We start from the raw sequence: 19,461 nt of genomic DNA, 5'->3' as shown, positions 1-19,461 counted from the left end.
GCTTACAAGAAAAATTTATATGAAATTTTTAAAGTGATAGTTGTTCCTATGAGATGTTGTTTAAAAGGTCAAGTACAATGTGATCGCATATTTCGGCTATCGGCCACAGTTGCAGGGGAAATATCGGCTATTGGTATTTAAAAAATTATTTCGGCCCATCCCTAAATTTAATCCGTGTCAATTTTCCTTTGAAGTAACTTCTTTTTTCTTAAAAAAACCAAAACATTTCTGTTTGTTTAAGTAAAATGACCATTTCCTAAATTAAAGTTCTCTCTTTCTTCCGTTTATTTTAAATAACTAGTCATGCAATAATCGTTTTACTTAAACAAAACTGACTTTGTTTCAAAACGTAATAAATAAATACATCCGGATTTCATCAAACCCTAACTTTGATGGAAGTGTGAACCTGTGAACTGATTTAGTTGTTTAGCAGTGATTCCAGGCCTGGCATTTAATTCCATGTGCACTGAACATGTCAGGAGATAATTTGGGATTCCCACTTCGTACAGATTTAAACGGCCTTTTCTCCCTTTTGGCATCTCTTCTGTTTTTTCAGTGGGATTTTAAATAAAATCTAAATGACTTAAGGAGGCAAATTAACTCAAAAAGGATCACAAAATAAAATCTGAAACATCCCAAAAGATAAAACTTCTCCACTCTACTGATGACACTGTTGTGTGTAAATAAAAAAAATGACCGTATGTAGGGCGCAGGTTTCTAATTCTAGGGCTCAATGTTTTGTCCACATCTACTCCCTTCTTTATTGTTTCTTTTAAGTGAAACACACCTGATTCCGGTGATCAGAAGTGGGTTTAGAAAGAAAATCCTAATATTTCAAGGACTATTTTAAGATTTTAGCTTATAATGCAATAAAACTGTGTTTATCGGTAAAGTTTTTAACTTGTGGAGAGTAAACAGAGGAGGTTATTGTGTAAATTCATGAGGAAACCATAAAACAACCGACTCAAGCTTAAAAAATGTAGCTTATTAGCTTTAGCTGCACTTTAAAGGTCATGTTTGTTTAAAATGTAGAGTTGAGCGTAACTGTGCTTTTCACAAATACAAAGTTTTAAAAAAAGGAGGAGGATCTAAGACTATTTGTAAAGAACTTTAGACTCCAGACTCCTTTCAAAGCCTCAAATGAATTTAAAATAACCTAAAAATGGTGAACTCCAATTAAGTTTCAAGCAGTTTCCAATGAGAGCTTTTCCACAGTGAACAGAGGTATTTGCTCCTCCGAGCGTCTCGTACCTCCACATCTTGGTTGAAATCCAGGGCATCTTCTCCGGCTCCCAGCAGCGTGTGCAGAACTCTCTGCTTCACCTGCTCCCACTGAACCAACATGGACTCACGGTGATACTCCTCGGCCAACAGGAACGTCTGAGACAGCCACGAGGAGAAACTACAGTCAATAGAACATCAGAAAGGTCCAAACTTTCTCAATAAAGGCTCAGCCCTGCAACAGACTTGGGACCCTGTAGTTGGGATAGGCTATGTAAGCATATATTGCTAATTTTAAGATTTAATTTTGTCTTGAAAGCACAGGTCATCCGAATTTATTTTAAAATACAGACTCCAATCATCATTTGATCCATTTTCAAAGTGTTCTGTTGATTATGATTATGCAATTTTTAGCCGAAAACCAAAAAAACCTGTGTGGTTTTCTAGGACATAGTTTCTGCAGAGCAGCAAGAGATAATAGAAATTCAGCTCCATGTGGCTTGTGGCCCATCTAGAGCATTTCCTATCTAAAAAAAAAAACTGAATTTTTTCATCTGCTCCTTATTCACAACAATTTGAATAAAATAATACTCTTAATTTTTCTTTCTGCGTGTTTTCCATTAATCAGAAAAATGCCACAAGAACATGGTAAAAACACAAAAACATCATTTTTATTGGAGCGGCTCTAACCAAGACAAATTCTGCTACTTCCATTGGCAGATCTTTTCACTCATGACAAGGAAAATACATGTTGTATCCTATATTTTTAAACCCTTTACCAGTAGTTTATTTTCTCACAGTTGGCCTTTCTTCCTTCAGAACGGAAGAGCTTTGTGTGGATATAAGCTAATTTGAAAAAAAAACCCATCTCCAGGTGTTTTTCATGCTTGCAGACTCAGAATTTGGCTTAAATCAAGAGTTTTTTCCTCCTCCTCCCTTCATTTTCCTCCTGATTTCTCTGGGGTTGTTAAATCCAGGATTGCACTTGAAGCTACGAGTACAAACGTGTAAATTATGTAACACTGAACTACCTTAGACACCCGGAGCAGATTTGGCAGCAGATCCATGAGAGATTGCAGGAGTCCTGCAGGACACGGTGGAGTCTATTTTAACCCTCCACAGAGACTTAACACTGAGATAATGAAACATGAGATAATTGAATTTCTAGCTTAGGAAGGTGCTAATTTAGACCACAGTCATCGTTACTGGGTTAACTTGGTGACAACAACAAAAAAATAAAGTTGTTGTGAATTTAAAATTGGAGTAGGAGGTGTGGTAATAAAAAAACATCAAATTTAATTATCTAAATTAATGTAAATATAGCTTAAGTCATTGAAAAAAAAAGTAAAGAAAATGAATTCCCACATTCTGTAAAGTGTGTTAGAGCTACATTTCTCCTAATGTTTACTGACAAATCAGAGAAAAATCTGCAGGAACATCAAACATCTGCTATCTTTTTAAGTGCTGCTGCTTCAACCATCCTTCCACAAACGTCCTTTACTCTCTCCAAGGAGCAGAGAAAGATAATGGGACTGGCAGCTAATTAAAGCCAGGGCCTATTAGCTCTGCACATCAGGGAGGCCGTTTCCAACCATTCCCCGAGGCTCTCACCAGAAGGACTTTCAGATCACAGCAAGCACAAATTTCTTAAAAATTTGGTGGTTAAATGTTCATTAGAGTCAAGTGCCAATCTTTACCCACAGCAGTGTTTTAAAAAGTGAGTTTTGAAAAGTTAGAAAAAGAAAAACGCACACACGGCTTTGACAGTTTAGACTAGTTACTGCATCTCTCTGTCTTTGGAGTTCATTCATATTTTTCCCAGCAAATTAGAAACAAAATAAAAATCAAAATTGCTAGTTTTTAGGGCCTCTTTTAAATCGTCTAGTTATTTTCTTTTAAGGCAGAAATCAGATGATGCCGTTCAGAGCTCAGACGTGAATAGAGCGGGCAGTTACTGACCCTGCGGCGAGACTCCTCGATGGCTGACAGGAGGGCGTTGTCCCTCTCGTTCTTCAGGAAGCCCTGCAAACACAGCGGAGACGGAGAGACAGACGCGTGAGGAAGAGTACTAGATCCGGGGATGAACAAGGAAGGGCCACAAACAAGATGTAGTAAAAATGTACGAGAAACAGAAACAATAAAGTTATTTGAAGGAAAAATAAAGCTGATGCAGCACTCTGTAATGCTGCATCTCTTTCCCGTAATCAGAGTCAAGTATGAGATGGCGGACTTGAAAATGTGAATGCGCTGTTCGAACACTTTTCAGATGAGACAGCAGTATGGGTGGCCTCCATTTTAGTTTGAACTTAAGATGGCCGCCGCAGCAAAAACACTCACTTTGTCCAAATTCACTCGCCACTCCTTAAGCCCTAAAAACACAGCAATAACAGACGCTCTAGAAAGACGTCAAAATGTGAAAAATGTTCTTTAAATTAGCAAAACATTTCCCAATAGGTTAAGAAAAGTAATCTTACTCCTTTGGACTTCTTATTGTAATAAGAATTCTAGTTACTAAGACATGTTTTCTTACGCTATGATTATTCGTTTAAAAAACTTTATTGATAGGATTATTTTTTCATTGTAGGACAGAAAAAAAAGACAATTTTTCTGAAAACAAGGGTCTTTTTACTTTCTTGAGATTCAGTTTTTGCAGTGTATATAATGCAGGACTATCTGGATTTTAACACCATTTGGTCAGATTCTTTTTTTTTTTTTTTACGGCAAACATGGCGTCACCCATTTGCCAAAGTAAAAACATAAAAAAAAAAATCAACATTTTGTCAAGACTATTTATCAATCCACTGTTTTCCACTGTACATCTTGGATATTTTATTTAAAAAAATACATTTACATACAGTTTTTTCAAATGACAAATCGTTTGAACGCAATGCATTGTGGTCTACATTTGCCAATCAAGTGAGCATCAATGCACACTAGTTTTTTCAAAGACTTCTGGGAAATTTCCAGGGCTTTGGAATTTGAAATTGCAGATTCAAACATGCTAAAAAAAATTTGCAAACGCAAACATAATGCACTAAGTAGTTAGTAGAGAAAATCTGGACTTGGGACGGGACTTCAGTCTACAACCACCCTTCCAAAATACATTTTATTGCTTAAGTTTAAGAGGAAAACTATTCAGTCAGAGGAAATGTTACACGGTTTCAAAAAAAAGGTTTAACAAAAGCGACTTTTTTAAGGTTTTAAAGAGTTTAATGACATTTATTTATGCTATTCTGCTCTTGAGAGACCTTGTATGGTTGCTTGACCACATTTCTGTTCTAGCTTCCTATACAGAAAAATCCTAAAAGGTCAACTTAAGGTTTTGTGCACCAGATCATCAAACTTTAACCAACCTGTAAAGTGGCAGCAGATTCTTCTTAGATGATTGCGTGGATCTGCTCTCATGTAGAATAATACTACTGTGCCACCTTCATGATGTGTGCCAACTGTCTACTGGGGGCATTTAAGGGCTAAAGAGAGTACATTCAACCATCCCATAAAATAGGTGGACCAAGTTGGTATTTTTTTCCAACTATTGGTTAGACTGAAACACGCAAAAGGCCCTTTTTGCCTGAGAGTCATCCATCCGTATTAAATATAAATCCTGCCATGAGACTCTATAATGCCAAAACATTTCCTTTTTCCAAAATGCATTATGCATGCTCAAAAAAAAGTGATGCTCTCATCTGAATTACTGTCAGAAATACCTCCGGTGAGAAGCTTTGTCGGTTAAGAGGTTAAAAAAAAAAAAAAAACACTTGAAAGTGCTGTGCGCATTTTTGCATACAAGATAAATAAGATAGTTCTCTGCCTCATTGAACAAGCACTCCCTGGTAATGACAGATTCATTTACCAATGACAGTCTGGCTTGTAGAGTGAAAGCATGTATGATCATCTTCGTCGGAAGAACAAGGATGCTGTGATAGACAGGATTTAATGAAGTCAATTAAAAGCTTCTCCGGGGATGCGGGGAGCCGTCTTTATCTCATCTCCTGCAAGTCCACATTGCTGCGTCAACCTCATTTTTATTTCCACCTCGTCTTTTTTTTTTTTTCCGGTGCATTCAGGACTTCTCTCTCTGTAAAGACAGAGCCCCCCACCCCCCACCCCCTGGCCTCGCCTCGCCTCGCCTCTCTGTGCTGACGAAATGAGAGCAGATTGGAAACACAATGCTTCACAGAATTAATAACGTTCTACAAAAAAAAAAAAAAAAACTTCAAAACACAAGCTGGCAGATAATTACTGTCATGAAAACAACTGCTTTTCAGAAAAATCCAACATCCGTGTCAACTCTAGAGAATGGATCTCTGATGGGAAGCGGTGCGGCTAAAACAACCAAATCTTTTCTAGATCATCTTTCGGTGTATTTTCAAAGTGGTATTTTGATTACGATTATGCCGTTTTTAGCCCAGATCTGTCGTTTTCTAAGACAGTTTCTGCAGAGAGGCAGGAGTTCATTAGAAATTTGCCTCAGAGTAGGTGCGGAGCAACCCCGCCCCCCCTTCCCCTCGCGTTGCTGAGAGCTCTCTGTTTACGTGGAGTAGGGAGCTTGAGGCCCTCCCAGCGTATTTTCTGTCCCAAATAAGCTCTTTCTCCAACTGCATTTTTGGTTTGCTCCTGATGTGGGTGATTCAAATCCAATGATTTGAATAATTTAATACTCGGAAAATGCTATTTTTTACCTTAAATTTTTTAAATAAATGTCCCGCATCATCAGCAAAATGCCACAAAAACACAATTTTCATCGAAGTGGCTCTTTAAGGAGAGCTGTTGGGTGTGTCTAGTCCGTCTTTCCGTACATCTGCGGCAGCAGCCTGGTTAATACAGTCCAGTTGTTTTATAAGTATTGTTTTTTAAAATAGCAGAAGCTCCAAAAGAAATTTGCAGTTCAAACTGATGTAGCACATCCGCTCCACAAAACAAGAGTATGAAATGTGCAAATAATGCGTCACCCTTCCTAACAGAAACACGGCTAAACCGCTGTGGAATCAATATAATGTTCTCCTTACACAAAAAATAAAAACATTTTTTAACCGCACCAAAAAACCCCATTCGGTCGTCACATCCTCCCATGGCTTCCCTCCACCCACTGCATCCCCGTCTCTCTCGTTCCCGGGAGATGCTGAGAATAGGTCTATATTTGACAAGAGAGTAGCTCAGGTCAATGCTCACTGGAGAGCTGCACCCAAAACAGAACAGAATAGAAAAGAATGGACCCGAATTAGAAAGGATTAATGAGATACACGTACCAGACTGATCCTCACAATGACTCTCACTGTAGTAGGAAACTCAAGAGGAGAGGCTAAGCTTCATCGTTTGCAGAAAATGGCTGGGTTTGGACCAGCTGTTCCTTTCAGAGCCACTGAAACTAGTTCAGGCTCACCGGGACTGGACCTCTGGGAATTTACCGCAGCGTTTTGCTTCAGAAGGAGGTGCAAACGTTTGACTTAAACTCTAAGTTTATTGCTTAGATCATTGAACTTCCAAAGCTTTCAGCTCCATTCATTTCACGTGCACGTTTCGGTGTTTAGTCTTTCACGACAACTTATTTGATAAATAACACTGTTCGTTTTCCAATAATTAAATCATAAAAAACCTAACACCTCACACATATACATACATGTATGGGATTATCTGGGTTATACAAGCTGATTCACATTTACTGACTCACCCCAGCGCTTAAGTAAGTCCTATTATATACTGTATATAGGGAGCTTAAATACCATGTGCAGCACTTTTGTCATGCTGTGACGAGATATGAAGGCGTTTGGGAATCAAGCCACCAATCTGGAGACTTTATTTATCCACCGACCATCTTATTATGTCGACTTTGACTCAAAGAGTTAAAGCGTCACTGGTTGTCGCATATCTGAATGTGCAAAAATGGGTTCTACGCACTAAAGGAGCTATGAGTGATGGTCACTAGCAGAATGAGAAACCTTTAAGGCGGGGTCGCAACCAAGAAACGAATCCAACAGACGCCCAGTGTCGTGGCGGACACTCTACCACTAAAACAAGACTAGTATTATATCCAATGATACTAACTGTCGTTCCTACCAAGCACAAAACCACCAACCGCCAAATTAATCGATGCCATTATTTCAATGTCCATTTATAACATGATCAAAAACGAAGAAATCTTTCCATCAGACGCCACCATTGCTATAGAACTCCATGTGAAAATTGGTAAATGAAGGAGACGTCGGTGTCTGTTGCCCCACCCCTGTATTGTATACGACGAGGGATCTGCAGCCCTCGGTGAACACCCAGCCTGCTGGCCAGACAGACCAGAAGCTTCCACAGAAACAAGAGCACAGCCACAGAACGGAATAATGCCGGATTCGTCAGAAAATGTTCCATTCCTACTAAACGGAATGAGCCTAGTGAGGTAGAAGTGAACTCAGTTTACTCTTCAACTGAAAATCTGTAGGATTTTTACATTTTTTCAGCATGCCGGTATCAGGAAAAGCTGCGTCAAAATAAGAATGGTTTGGTTTTAGTTTTTTCATATATGCTCCACCTATGCGCCGAAACAAAAAACATTTATTTCATTTAAATTGATTCAGATAATCACACCCAGCGTGAGCAGTAAACGGTAAAATCTCAACAGAAAATACAGCAAATGAGACATTTTCTCCACTCTCCGAATGCCGGAAGGAAACTTGAGGCTGTGGAGGAACATACAGGCAGGTTAATGGAAAAGGCTGGCTTTGCAAGTCATCCTCAATGCAAAAGCAGGAGGTATTGGTCATGACAGAATAAGCAGACCTCTGAACGTAGATGTGGAAAAAGAAACCCCACCCTTCTGTCGTTCACTTCCTACGTGGCAGATTTACGACACAATGAAGGAATAAATAACGATCTGAGGCGTATAAATGTTGACAAACTACTTATTTGAACCGTCACCTCCATCCCTGACTGACACATGGCGTAAAAACCACTGGAGAAAGGAAAGACAGGTGAAAACAGACATGATAGTATGCATGGCTGTACATTCATGGGTGTGGGCAATACTCACTCATGCTGAGAGCCTTCATGTCTGCGTGACACACTGACAGACAGATGAGGGGATAGAATGAGACAAGTGTATAAAAAATAAATAAAAAAAAGAGGAAAATGTCTCTGTTTGAGATGGCAGGTATCTATGCTTCGACAGCCGGGGAGATCTGCCCTCCTGCCTCGCCTCGTCGGGGCGACAGCAGAGGTCGCCATGCTGGGCGTGTTCCCCGTGCGCCGTGGAGCCGGCATGGCGGTCCACGAGCATTCTTCACCGTTGGGAAAAAGAAAAGAAAAAAAGCAGGACAGTGACTCCTGGATGCGAGCTAGGGAAAAGAGATGAAGTGAGAGTGCCACCTCAGGAGTAACTGGAGGTGGTTTTATTGTCGGGGGGCTGTACCAACTGATCGTCAGACACGGGGGGAGTCCACAAGACAGAACTATAGATTCATATAGAATATCAGTTCAAGCCATCAGCCACTACCCCCGCTCTCAGCCATCCATCTCCGTCCCCTCTTTCCCTCCTTTACTTCATCCGTGAGTCTGTCTCCTCCCTCCACTCATTTTTTTTTTATCCATCTACACATCCTTCCTTTTTCCCTCCCCTCTCTCCTCCTCCCCTCGACTCAATGCAATTATAGTAATGGATTTTTTCCCCTTCGGTTGATGGCTTCCGACATCCTGTCTTGAAATGAGGCTAATCATGCTCTTAAGGGTCATGTTTAGTTAATGAAGGGTTTGGGAAGAACATATGGGAGGGCGGGGGGGGCATTCCTATATGATGGTTCCCCTATTGTGGTGCACACGCATGCGAAGATGCACTTCAAGTTTTGCGCACACACGAGCAGACAGCGGAGCTGCGTGTTGGCACGCAAGCCTACACAGACGCATGCATCCAGTGCTGCAGGCACGCACGCCGTGGATTTCAACCGACACGCGTGCGCGTATGCCATAGAGCACACACACACACGTATCCTGTGTAGCAGCATCACGAGCGTTAGTTTATCTTGGCTGATGCTACGGTTTGAGCCGACTGCATCCGCTGAATGCATGCCATTATTGCTATGAGATGCGAGTGGGGGGGGGGGGGGGGGGTGCAGAGAGAGAGAAAGAAAGAGGATGATATATGAAGCGATCAGAAATATAACAGGGAAAAAAATACGAGGGCGGGGGGGGGGGGGGGGCAAACAAGAGTGTGAAGAGTGTGATGTTAGAAAAAAAACAGAGAGAAGAGTAAAACTGAGAAGTGAGGTGAGGACATGAATACGAGCTCTAATTTTTTCCAACCGTCCCCTTAATTTCTATACCTCCATTACTTATTCTACGTGCACGGACACAGGAGCACATGAGAGAAAAGGACTGCATCCCACAACTGCCATCACAGACAGGGTGCTGATGGCAGTGAGATCACAGGATACATGGTACAATCGCAGACCAAACTGCGAGTTAAAATGTACGTAGATGTGTTATACGCCATTAAGTTTGGGTGTCAAGGGGGTCTTGTGGATTAAACCGATGCACGAGAGCCGGAGGGAACAAAAGGCCTCCATAATGCATTTCCTCACACGCAACGTACAGCGCATATCTGCAGCAGAGAGCAGACCTTTACGATGCAGCTGGGCAGTCTATTAATGTTTTATTCAATGCGGTTTGTACAAACAATGTTGGAACTAAGTCGGCTCATTATTATTTTAGATTTTTTTTTTATTGCAGCATGGTGATGGCTCAGTGGTGTGTTTTATAATCCAACCAAAAGAAAAAGTTAATTTTTGTTCATTTAAACCGCAACAGAGAGTTTTGACCATTTTATGGCAAACACGAGCGACCAGGACGTCAACAATAACTCCCTACCCCCCCGCTTAAGACCCTGTCAAACCGCCACTACGTAAAATTTTGCTCATATTGCTCAGATGGAAATTGGTCATACATGAATATGCCCGGCAAAAAAGTTAGAAAAGGTTATAGTCTTTACGGGAAATTTTCACTGATGTATCACGAATGAACAACGTTAAAACCATGGAAGAAGTACGAATAAACCACGCAAAGAACACATAAATCAACGTGCAACATGAACCGTGAGTGATTATTGCGTTGTTTATATGCACTTTGTTAGTAATTTGTGTGTTAATGATGTAATTGGAACATTTGCCAAATGTGCGATGTAACAGTTATACATCGGTGGTACATGCGTGAAATGTCCGTTAGGCTTACGTGAAAAGCCATCAATTTGTATATGCAAAAATCACGCACAATTGCATAAAATTTACATGATAATTGCGTATAAACGAACTAAAACACGCATTAATTATGTAATTGTAAACTTTCTAAATCAGAACGAGCCGATTTTCCACCATTTTTGTTTTGGACGCTGCATTTTTTTTCTACGTTACTTTCGGCAGTACATAATGATACATCCACAGTGCCCTCTAGTGGTTGTTAGCGGAAAAAGCAACCGCTAGAGGGCAGCCGGATGTTTTTTGGGAAAATAGCTTTTGAATTTGGCGTCCGGTCTTGGTCCATGTTGGAGCCAGATGCCGTCAGTAAACGGTGATTGGCCCGAGTCGATCAAAGTCAACATTTCAACCACTGGAAAGCAGGTAAAATAAAATCTGTCAAACGTTTCAAACGCTGGAGGGAGTGGCTCCACCTTCTTTAATTGAGACATCTGATTGGTTAGTTTATAACCTAAATAACTTGCACTACCAAAAAAATTTATCGTAATAAATTGAGGGAACGTGTTAAAAAAAAGTATCAGAGCAAGAATATTTATTCTGATAAACAGATTGACAGCTATTTATTGTAAATATATACAAACTCCTCTTTTTGGGGCTGATTTTATGGGTGTCAGATGGTGCGACCTTGGGTGAACTCAGAGACGGACACTTTTGGCAAGACCGGTAATTGCCTTAAATGTTGACAGTTTTGAATATCTTTTCTATTCGCACAAATAACCCTAAATTGTTTGTAAATGGATTTCATAACCCCGCATCCAGACAGCAACGATTGCTCTCTCATTGAAGATATCGTACCTCATTGTGTTTGCACAAAACCAGAATACAGTCCAGCAAACGGCAAACAGTTTTTCTAATACATTATTGTCAGGCTTTAATAACCGCCCCATTGTGCACACAGGATTAGAAAAAAACACTAATCTTAGCTTCCATATTAATGAAACTAAATCCAGGCTGCACAGCCTTCTTTAATAATCCCCACTCATTTGCCAAAACACTTGCATTTAACTGTATATGCAAATGTAGCGTGAATTTGGCTTCTGCTGCTCAAATGCATTAAAAAAAAAACGTTTTCTTTTTTTCCTCCCAGAAATGTATCTTTGACTGACGTTAATATGAAAAGTCCAATTTCCCCTCACATCCACGATGTCAAAACATGTGTCGTCCAGTTCTGAGGTCTCTACACTTACTGCCTGTTCTGGTGTTGCTTTTTAAAGCTTTCAATGGTTTAGCACCAAAAGAAACGATTGACCATCCTGTACCAGCCGGACCTCTCCGGCCATCTGGATCCGATCTTTTGTCAGTTTCTAGTGTCAAAACCATAAACAAGACGCTTCATTCAGCATCTATGCTCCACATACATGGACCAGACTTTCAGAAAGCCTTCGATCAGCTGAAACACTCGGCTTCTTTGAATCCAGGTTATGGACCCACCTGTTCTCAGCTGCATGTGGATTTCCAAGAATTCAGATCTGAACTGTTATTTTGAAACTACTCCGATGTAAAATGATGTCTTTGGTGTTTTTAACACGCTCTAGCGGCATTTTTCTGATGATTGAAAGGACATATATAGAGACAATTAAGCACAAAAATTCAGTTACCTTATTCAAATCAAAAACTAATCGGAGTGGGGCTTCACTTTGAATTGTCTTTGTGCACAAATTATATTTACAAAAAAATCAAACATTTGCCTTGCCGGTAAATCACAAGTCAGACCTCAAGTTTGAAGGACTGTGAGACAAAACCTTTTCTTATTTTTACTGAGAATAGTGTAAAAACCTTAAAACAAAGTAATTTTTAAGGGCCGTGAAGGAGAGAAGTGGAGGGGAAGGAGCCTATAAGTGTGGCTTCACCGCCAAACTGTGAGACGCTAAGTGCTCTTCCAGTCAGTCCGTCAAACCCACCCGGGCTGCCAAACATCCGGCTGACCACAGAGAATAAAAGAGTTGTCCATTAGACTGAGATGTAAATGCACAAGAAAGGCTGCTGAGCAGCAGAAAAGAAGAAAAAACCCACAGAAAAACAGCGTTAAACTCATAAAATAGCTGTGCGTAAATATAATATAGAGCTGTAATGAGATATGGCAGAGAAAATCGATAAGAGCCAAGGTGAAAGGCCTTATAATCAAATAAAACTGGCTGCTACATTCCATTTTTGACATTACCAGACTCACAACTGCCTTGATTTAAAACAGAATGACTTGTGAGAAAATGTTAAGCAGAACTTTTAAACATTCTTCAGCAACCTGGATCTTTACCACAAGATCTACCAAGAAAAGCAGGTGAACATTTCACCAGCTACTATTAAACCCAAATATGAATATAATGAAAAGACAAATCACAGAAACTAACGAAAACAAACACGTCTCAGTGGCCGCTTGGAACAATAATTTGGCCAATTATGTTTTTAATATCTATTTGTTAGCTTCTGTTTTGTTTGTCTGCTGATCTGCTAGAACAATGCCATTTAGTAAAAGCAAAAAAAAGTGAATAAAATCTATAATACCTGAAATTACCACTCCCAAAAATAAATGTTCATTTTTACTAGAAATTGGGAAGCAAATATGATTATGTGCTCTCATGTCAGTTTGAAAGCAGCAGCAACCTCATTAAATCCTTTAAACGCCCACAACTGCAACATCTACAAAAAGAAAAGAATATATATATATATATATATATATATATATATATATATATATATATATATATATATATATATATATATATATATATATATATATATATATATATATATATATATATATATATATATATATATATATATATATCCACTAGAAAATAAAATATATATATATATCTCCACTAGAAAATAATATATATATATATATATATCTCCACTAGAAAATAAAAAATATATATATATCTCCACTAGAAAATAAAAAATATATATATATCTCCACTAGAAAATAATATATATATATATATCTCCACTAGAAAATAAAAAATATATATATATCTCCACTAGAAAATAAAAAATATATATATATCTCCACTAGCTGCAAATAAATGTCTGATGGAGCACAACACACACAAAGGAAGCAGTTGGCGTCATAAATCTTGCTGATGCTTTCAAACCTTGACTAAATGCTTTCTGCAGTGATCCAAAAAGATCTCTGGCAGTTCCAGCAGCCCTCAAGTCCACTCTAGAATTATCTTAAAAGCCTGGCACACATTTCCCAAGAAACATCTTTCTTTCTGAGCATATTTAGCAGAATGCAGCATCTAAGGAGTACTGGTGTGGAGCCACTTTCAAGCCTCGTGTCGTTCAGACCCAAACTTCAGATTAGAGAAATTGAAGCATTAAGTTAAGGGGATTTTTGAAGGATTTTTGTCTGTATATTCAGATCTTGTTGAATTTTAAAAACCTTCACCTGATGGTGGACAGGACATCATTTTCTATAAACAAAGTAAAGGTCAAATCTTTATTTTCTTCAAATAAAAAATAGGATTCTGGGACTTCATAGGAGCCATAAAAAACTGATTTTTAGGAGAATTTTTCTTCTTCCTTACATCTTTAAGGTGGGTTTCTTCACACGACACATCATAACATAAACACGATTGTTCTTCTGTAATGTCTCCTAATATGCAAAGAGTCCATGGATCTCTAAAACAAAAATATACACAAAATTGTTTAATTAAAAGTCTCCCAGGCCGTCAGTGTTGGCAGGTTTACACATCAGCATCATCACTAATGTAGTACGAAAACGGTTTAACGCAGCAGCAGTTTCCTACGGCACAACTTCATTTAACAAAGGAATCCGAAGAGATTGGAAGAATGCAAAAACAACTTTGACTTTATGATCCATTTCCAGAAATGCAGCAGGTTTAACGCTCCACCAGTCACAGTAAAAGCACAGAAGTTCATTATCCGTTTCTCAACTCACTTCCTCCTCAGTAACAATCAGTGAAGATTGTGTGACAAGAAATCTAAAGCTCTTTAAATTAAGACTTATTTAGTCCATTTTAGATGTAAAGTGTAAATGTTGTATGTATTACCTCTAAAAAACTCACTCTGATCGATTAAAATCGTGTTTTTGGAGTTTTGAAGGGCCTGTCTGAGGATCTCTTCATTCAAAATGTTGTTTATCAGGAGCTGTTCTGTTTAAGAAAGAGCTTATATTTGACGCATAAAGTTTGCCATGCAGACCACAAGCCCCCTGCTTAGTTCCACTGTAAAAGGGGAAGGGGAAGGGGGTTGGGGTTGTACCATGCCAATGGTCCCACATACAAATCAGAAGCCAATTCCTAATGAACTACTGCCGCTGACCAGAAACTATGTCCTAGAAAACGAAACAAGTTTTTCTGTTGTTGCTAAAAAACACAATTAAAAGAAGACAGGGACTTCAAAACAGACCAAAAGATGATTGGAGTGGAACTTTGAGGCGGATGAACCTGTTTACACTCCAAGCAAAGAAAGAGGAAAAGAAATCGAGTTTAGCTGAAGGCCTTTGCACTTGTCAGGTTATTCATGTAAAATGTTTATGTACACAACTACATACTACACTGCATCCCCACAGGGATGCATTCACCACATCATTTTTCAACAAGAACACCATTAGAGCTTCCCAGCTAGTATACGTGTCAAAGTCTGATTTCTCTGAGTACATTACTGCAGTTAAATAGAGACTGCCAGCTGCTTTCGCCTATGATGCACTTTATGGCAAACTGAAGAAAAAAGGGCTTTTGGCATAATCAGGGACAGTTAAGGACTAACATTATAAAGTATTCTTTAATCGCATGAGAAAAAAATTGGTATAGTAGGCCTCAAAGATGTCTTAATATTGTAGAAAAACCTTGAAAGGTTTTTGATTCACTACAAAATATATTTACATTGAATAACCAATGCTTTCCCATTTAATCTATCTAAAAATTTAGGATCAACAGCTTTCTAGCTATATTGTTTATATAAACCTTATGCATTCGATCCTTAAACATTGTTTCCATGATGCCATGCAAGGATTTTACCTGTATATCGGTGTCTTTGACTGGCTCCAGAGGCTCAAAGGTTGTGGCAGCGCTTAGGGTCTCCAGTCTCTGGGAAATGTGGAAGATGTCTAATCCTCTTGAACCAAGAAGGATTGATCTAAAACAAAAAAAGGAACAACAAGTTGTGAGAAAAGGAGACTTTAACAACAACATGTCACCCACTAGAGGGCACAAGAGGTGCTTGTTATTTAAAACATTCTATAAAATACATTTAAAAACTAAAAAAGAAGTGGAAAGTATGAAAATACTTTGAAGATATGTCACCTTGAATTGCTAGAGTTTAAAATCATTTACTGATTATTTTGGCATGTTGTAGCACATAATAGTTAATAGCAGTGGATGCTCTAAATTCAATAATACTTTTGGAAATGAGAAATAGGTCCCTCTGCTGCCAAAAGGTTGACATTACTATTGCGTCTGGTGAGTCTACAAATCATAACTAAAACCAAAAAGGAAGACAAAGTCCTCACGCTTTTACGTCTGCTGCGTCGTGAGGCGTGCGGGTAAGCGTGCGGGATCGAAGCCTCTCTCCGGCTTGCTGGATCTCCTGAAGGTTCCTTTCAACATGAGGCAGCTCTGACACAGCTTCTGTTTCTGCAGCCAGCTGTTCTGCCTGCTGCAGAAGCTCCCCAAAACCTTCTCCATCCATTGCCCTACGGCGACAGGGAAAAGCACTTTCAGTTATTTATGTGACCTACATTTAACCACGTTATGTTTACATGTTAACAATGCAGCTCTACACATGTTTGTTTTTTCTAGCTCTGATGTACAACCTCCTTCTTGTTTAAGGTAAGCATCAATTATGGATATATTGGAAAAACAAAACAAAACACAAGATTGAGTCCAACCAAGTTAGGAAAATCACAACATGATAAAATCATCCTACAATAAATAAACTTATTCGTTACATTTTAAGTTTACGTTACCTTTTGTAAAAATATTGTGCCTTAGAAAGCAGTTTCACTGCCCCATGTGTTTTAGTTGAGTATATTTGTAATGTAAAAAACAGTACCGATACTCAGCTACAATGGGCTGCATCTGCTCAGTTACTTGTGCTGTTTATAACTGGATAAAAAGATAACCGTCAGCAACAACCAGTAATAAAGTTTTCCTCTAGCAGGTCTTAACTATAATTCTACTTGTATTACACAGCCAGGATAAAAGCATCAGAATGCTTACAACAGATTTCACCATGTTAGAGTCATAGGGACGGTAATGACAGAGACAGAAATTGCTGTTTATATTAATTGGATTTTTTTTTTATTGTACTTGTGGGATGTGTATGTGGTTTTTTTTAAAATATGATTTATCTTATAATTATTATTAGTATTATTTTTACTAATTTTTTTTAAATCTTCCTAGTATCTATTTTATTGTGGGATGCACTTTGAAATGCTCTATAGCAGGAAAAATACTATAAAAATAAAGTTAAATTTAATATTTGAATTGCTCATAACCCACCACTGATGCATGGAGGCCTAAAGCATTTATTTAACTTTAATTATTAATTCTAAGAAGGGTGTAAAAAACGTTTTTTTTTTTTTTTTCAATTTATAAAAATAAAAGACTGATCATCTGTATTAGCCAAAGTAATCTTAAAATTTTCTGATATTGTCTCCCTTAAATAAGGTGCTACTTTCTATTTAGGTTAAACAAAATGCTAATTTTAATTTCTGGGATCACCAAAACAAACACTTTTGTATTTTTACATACCCACAGTATATACATACACTAATAACTAGATGTTTAGATTGTTTTTTTTACTTTGAAGGTTGCAATATTTTTACTGCAGTTTGGGTAAATATTAATGTGATATATTAATTAATAATAATAATTCATAGATTATTTAAACTAATTTGCTGTTTCGGACATTAGAAGAAAAAAATCCATTCATCATTCATTCATAATTGGCCTTCAATCAACCCGAACACTCACTGAAATAAATTTCAAACGCTATTAAGTTCTAGAAACAAGCATTTTAGAATAAATACGGGTTTAGGTTGTCAATGAAATGTGTGAAGGTTTAGCAGGTGATACAGCTGTAATATTACTTGACAGACATGATCGACGCGCGCGAATGCGCTGACTGAATTAGCTATCCGTCAGCTAAACGGGCTAAGCTACAACAAGTTGTTATAATAATGTTATCATTCTAAAAAGCATGCCATGAACTACGCAAAATAAATTTTTAGACTGTGATCTTGGCTGTACCTTTCTTTTTTGATTTGCTAGTTCACTGATAATGATCAAAATGAATGACGAGTTAGCATTCATGCTAATGCTAACACTGAAAAACACATGCTCGTATTCTAGCTAAGTTTGGTTCTGTTCAGTCTGATTTGGACGGAAAACCATCATACCTGATATTTACGGAGGAAACGAGCAGCGTGCTCACTGTCTGTATTCAGATTTTTTTTCCAATAATCACGCTTTTATGTTAAGCAGAAGAGTGTAGTAAATAAAAGTTGCATTACTTGCCCCGGTACTGTAGAAGTCAACCGTGATTGGTCCTTGACCGGCGTGAGCCGGAAGTATATTGTTTTTTTCCCCAAACTTTATTGAACAATGACATAGACCGGTGCAAAAAAAAAAAAAGTATTTTGCCTTAATAAATATTTGTTGCTATTTTTAGTTTTTTTTATGTTTAAAATCTTTACAGTTTGGGTTTACACTATCATGATTGAATTTGCAATCAGACAATATTTGACGTTTTTTAATTGTGATTTTAGGTTAAAATAACAGTTTTTCAAAAAAAAAAATGTTATTAAAATTATACCCAAAAAAAGAAATTTGTATTGATTGAATAAGAAATTGTTGTATAAAAAAAAACACTCAAAAAAAACTTTTTTTTCCCCCTGAAAGATACAAAATGTACTCAATGAGCAAATTGATTTATGGGTTTTATAAAAATATTTAGAATTTTTAAGTTGACATTAATTTATTTTTTAAACCCTAACATTTATGACATTTTCTGGCAATGTTTTTGATTTTCCACGGTGCTCTGAGATGTATAACTGGATGTTCACCCTCAACTCAACACTGCACTACATGGTCTCGTAATAAATCCTCATAAGCTCACACACAAGTAAAGATTTCTTTAGGAATATATTTTTGGACTTGTGTGTTAGATATATTTTATTTACCTAAAAATAAATAAATAAATTAAAAAGAAAAATCAGAAAACATTACAATATTTAAAAAAAACTCACAATTTCTGGTTACAAAATCAAAAGTTTACGAAGGACAAGCAGAAACATTTTCATTTTTTAATATGAAAATTTTGTATGTAGGATTTGACGCTATTGGAGTTCAAACATGTCTGAAACAATATGGATAGTTAGTCTATAAATCTGTTTGTTTTTAACCGTAGTTTATTTCATTGCTTCTTGTAGTTTGGTCATCATAACAGTTGTTACATTAAAACGACACATTGAGTCTCCATGAGAATCTTTACATAAACAATGACAATAAAGTTTAATAGGCAAATAATTCTCCCTATGCTTTAATAAGAACAAACACTGAGAATTTGGCAGCATAAACTTGATTTTTCTCAACGTTCTCTTCTTCTTCTTTTATCAACACACTTCATGTGATAGATTAGGTATTAATATAGTGTCTCCAAATGCATTAAAAACAAGATATTAAGAAAAGAAATGTGTTTTTCATTTCCCGCCCAGGCTTGTACTGAAGAACAGATACATCCATTTTTTTCGGTGTCAGGCAAAAAAGTTCAATTTGCCTTAAGAAAATGAACTTCAGTAATCTACTCATTTGAAAAACTGAAGGGAAATTTTAAAATGAAGTCCAACTTTATTTTAAAGAAATATTTAACATATTTTATTAATCTTCAAAATAGTGGTGGATTAAAGGCTTTGTTAGAAATGTAGATAATAAACATTACAAGCCAGATGTCAGTTAATCGCCAGCTACGTCTAAAAACATGTCAGATAGTTTGGTTGGGTCAGGACGTAAAAAAAATGTTCTGACTTTCTGGAGTCAATGATAAC

The 19,461-nt window shown here is 37.6% G+C and overlaps 1 protein-coding gene across 4 annotated transcripts in view; it reads right to left on the bottom strand.

Moving 5' to 3' along the window:
- nup93 (nucleoporin 93) overlaps positions 1 to 18,022 on the bottom strand; it is a 33,036-nt gene extending 15,014 nt beyond the window's left edge. The window contains exons 1-5 of one of the 4 annotated variants that reach the window (XM_020704244.3): positions 17,933 to 18,022; positions 15,925 to 16,107; positions 15,434 to 15,551; positions 3,181 to 3,243; positions 1,252 to 1,380 (exon numbers count right to left, since the gene is read on the bottom strand). In XM_020704244.3, coding sequence (XP_020559903.1) covers positions 1,252 to 1,380; positions 3,181 to 3,243; positions 15,434 to 15,551; positions 15,925 to 16,103 — 489 coding nt within the window. In that variant the 5' untranslated portion in view covers positions 16,104 to 16,107; positions 17,933 to 18,022. Of the gene's footprint in view, positions 1 to 1,251; positions 1,381 to 3,180; positions 3,244 to 8,239; positions 8,574 to 15,433; positions 15,552 to 15,924; positions 16,108 to 17,814 lie in introns of those variants that run through there. The other 3 variants (XM_078949018.1, XM_011476466.3, XM_020704246.2) reach the window with 3 other exon arrangements.
- Positions 18,023 to 19,461: the final 1,439 nt, after the last annotated feature.

The sequence above is a fragment of the Oryzias latipes genome, chromosome 6 (genome assembly GCF_053564925.1).
Source record: "Oryzias latipes strain Hd-rR chromosome 6, Olatipes_Hd-rR_3.1".
Taxonomy (NCBI): Eukaryota; Metazoa; Chordata; class Actinopteri; order Beloniformes; family Adrianichthyidae; genus Oryzias; species Oryzias latipes.
The sequence above is the reverse complement of the archived record's forward strand: the minus strand, read 5'-3'. Positions and strand labels throughout refer to the sequence as shown.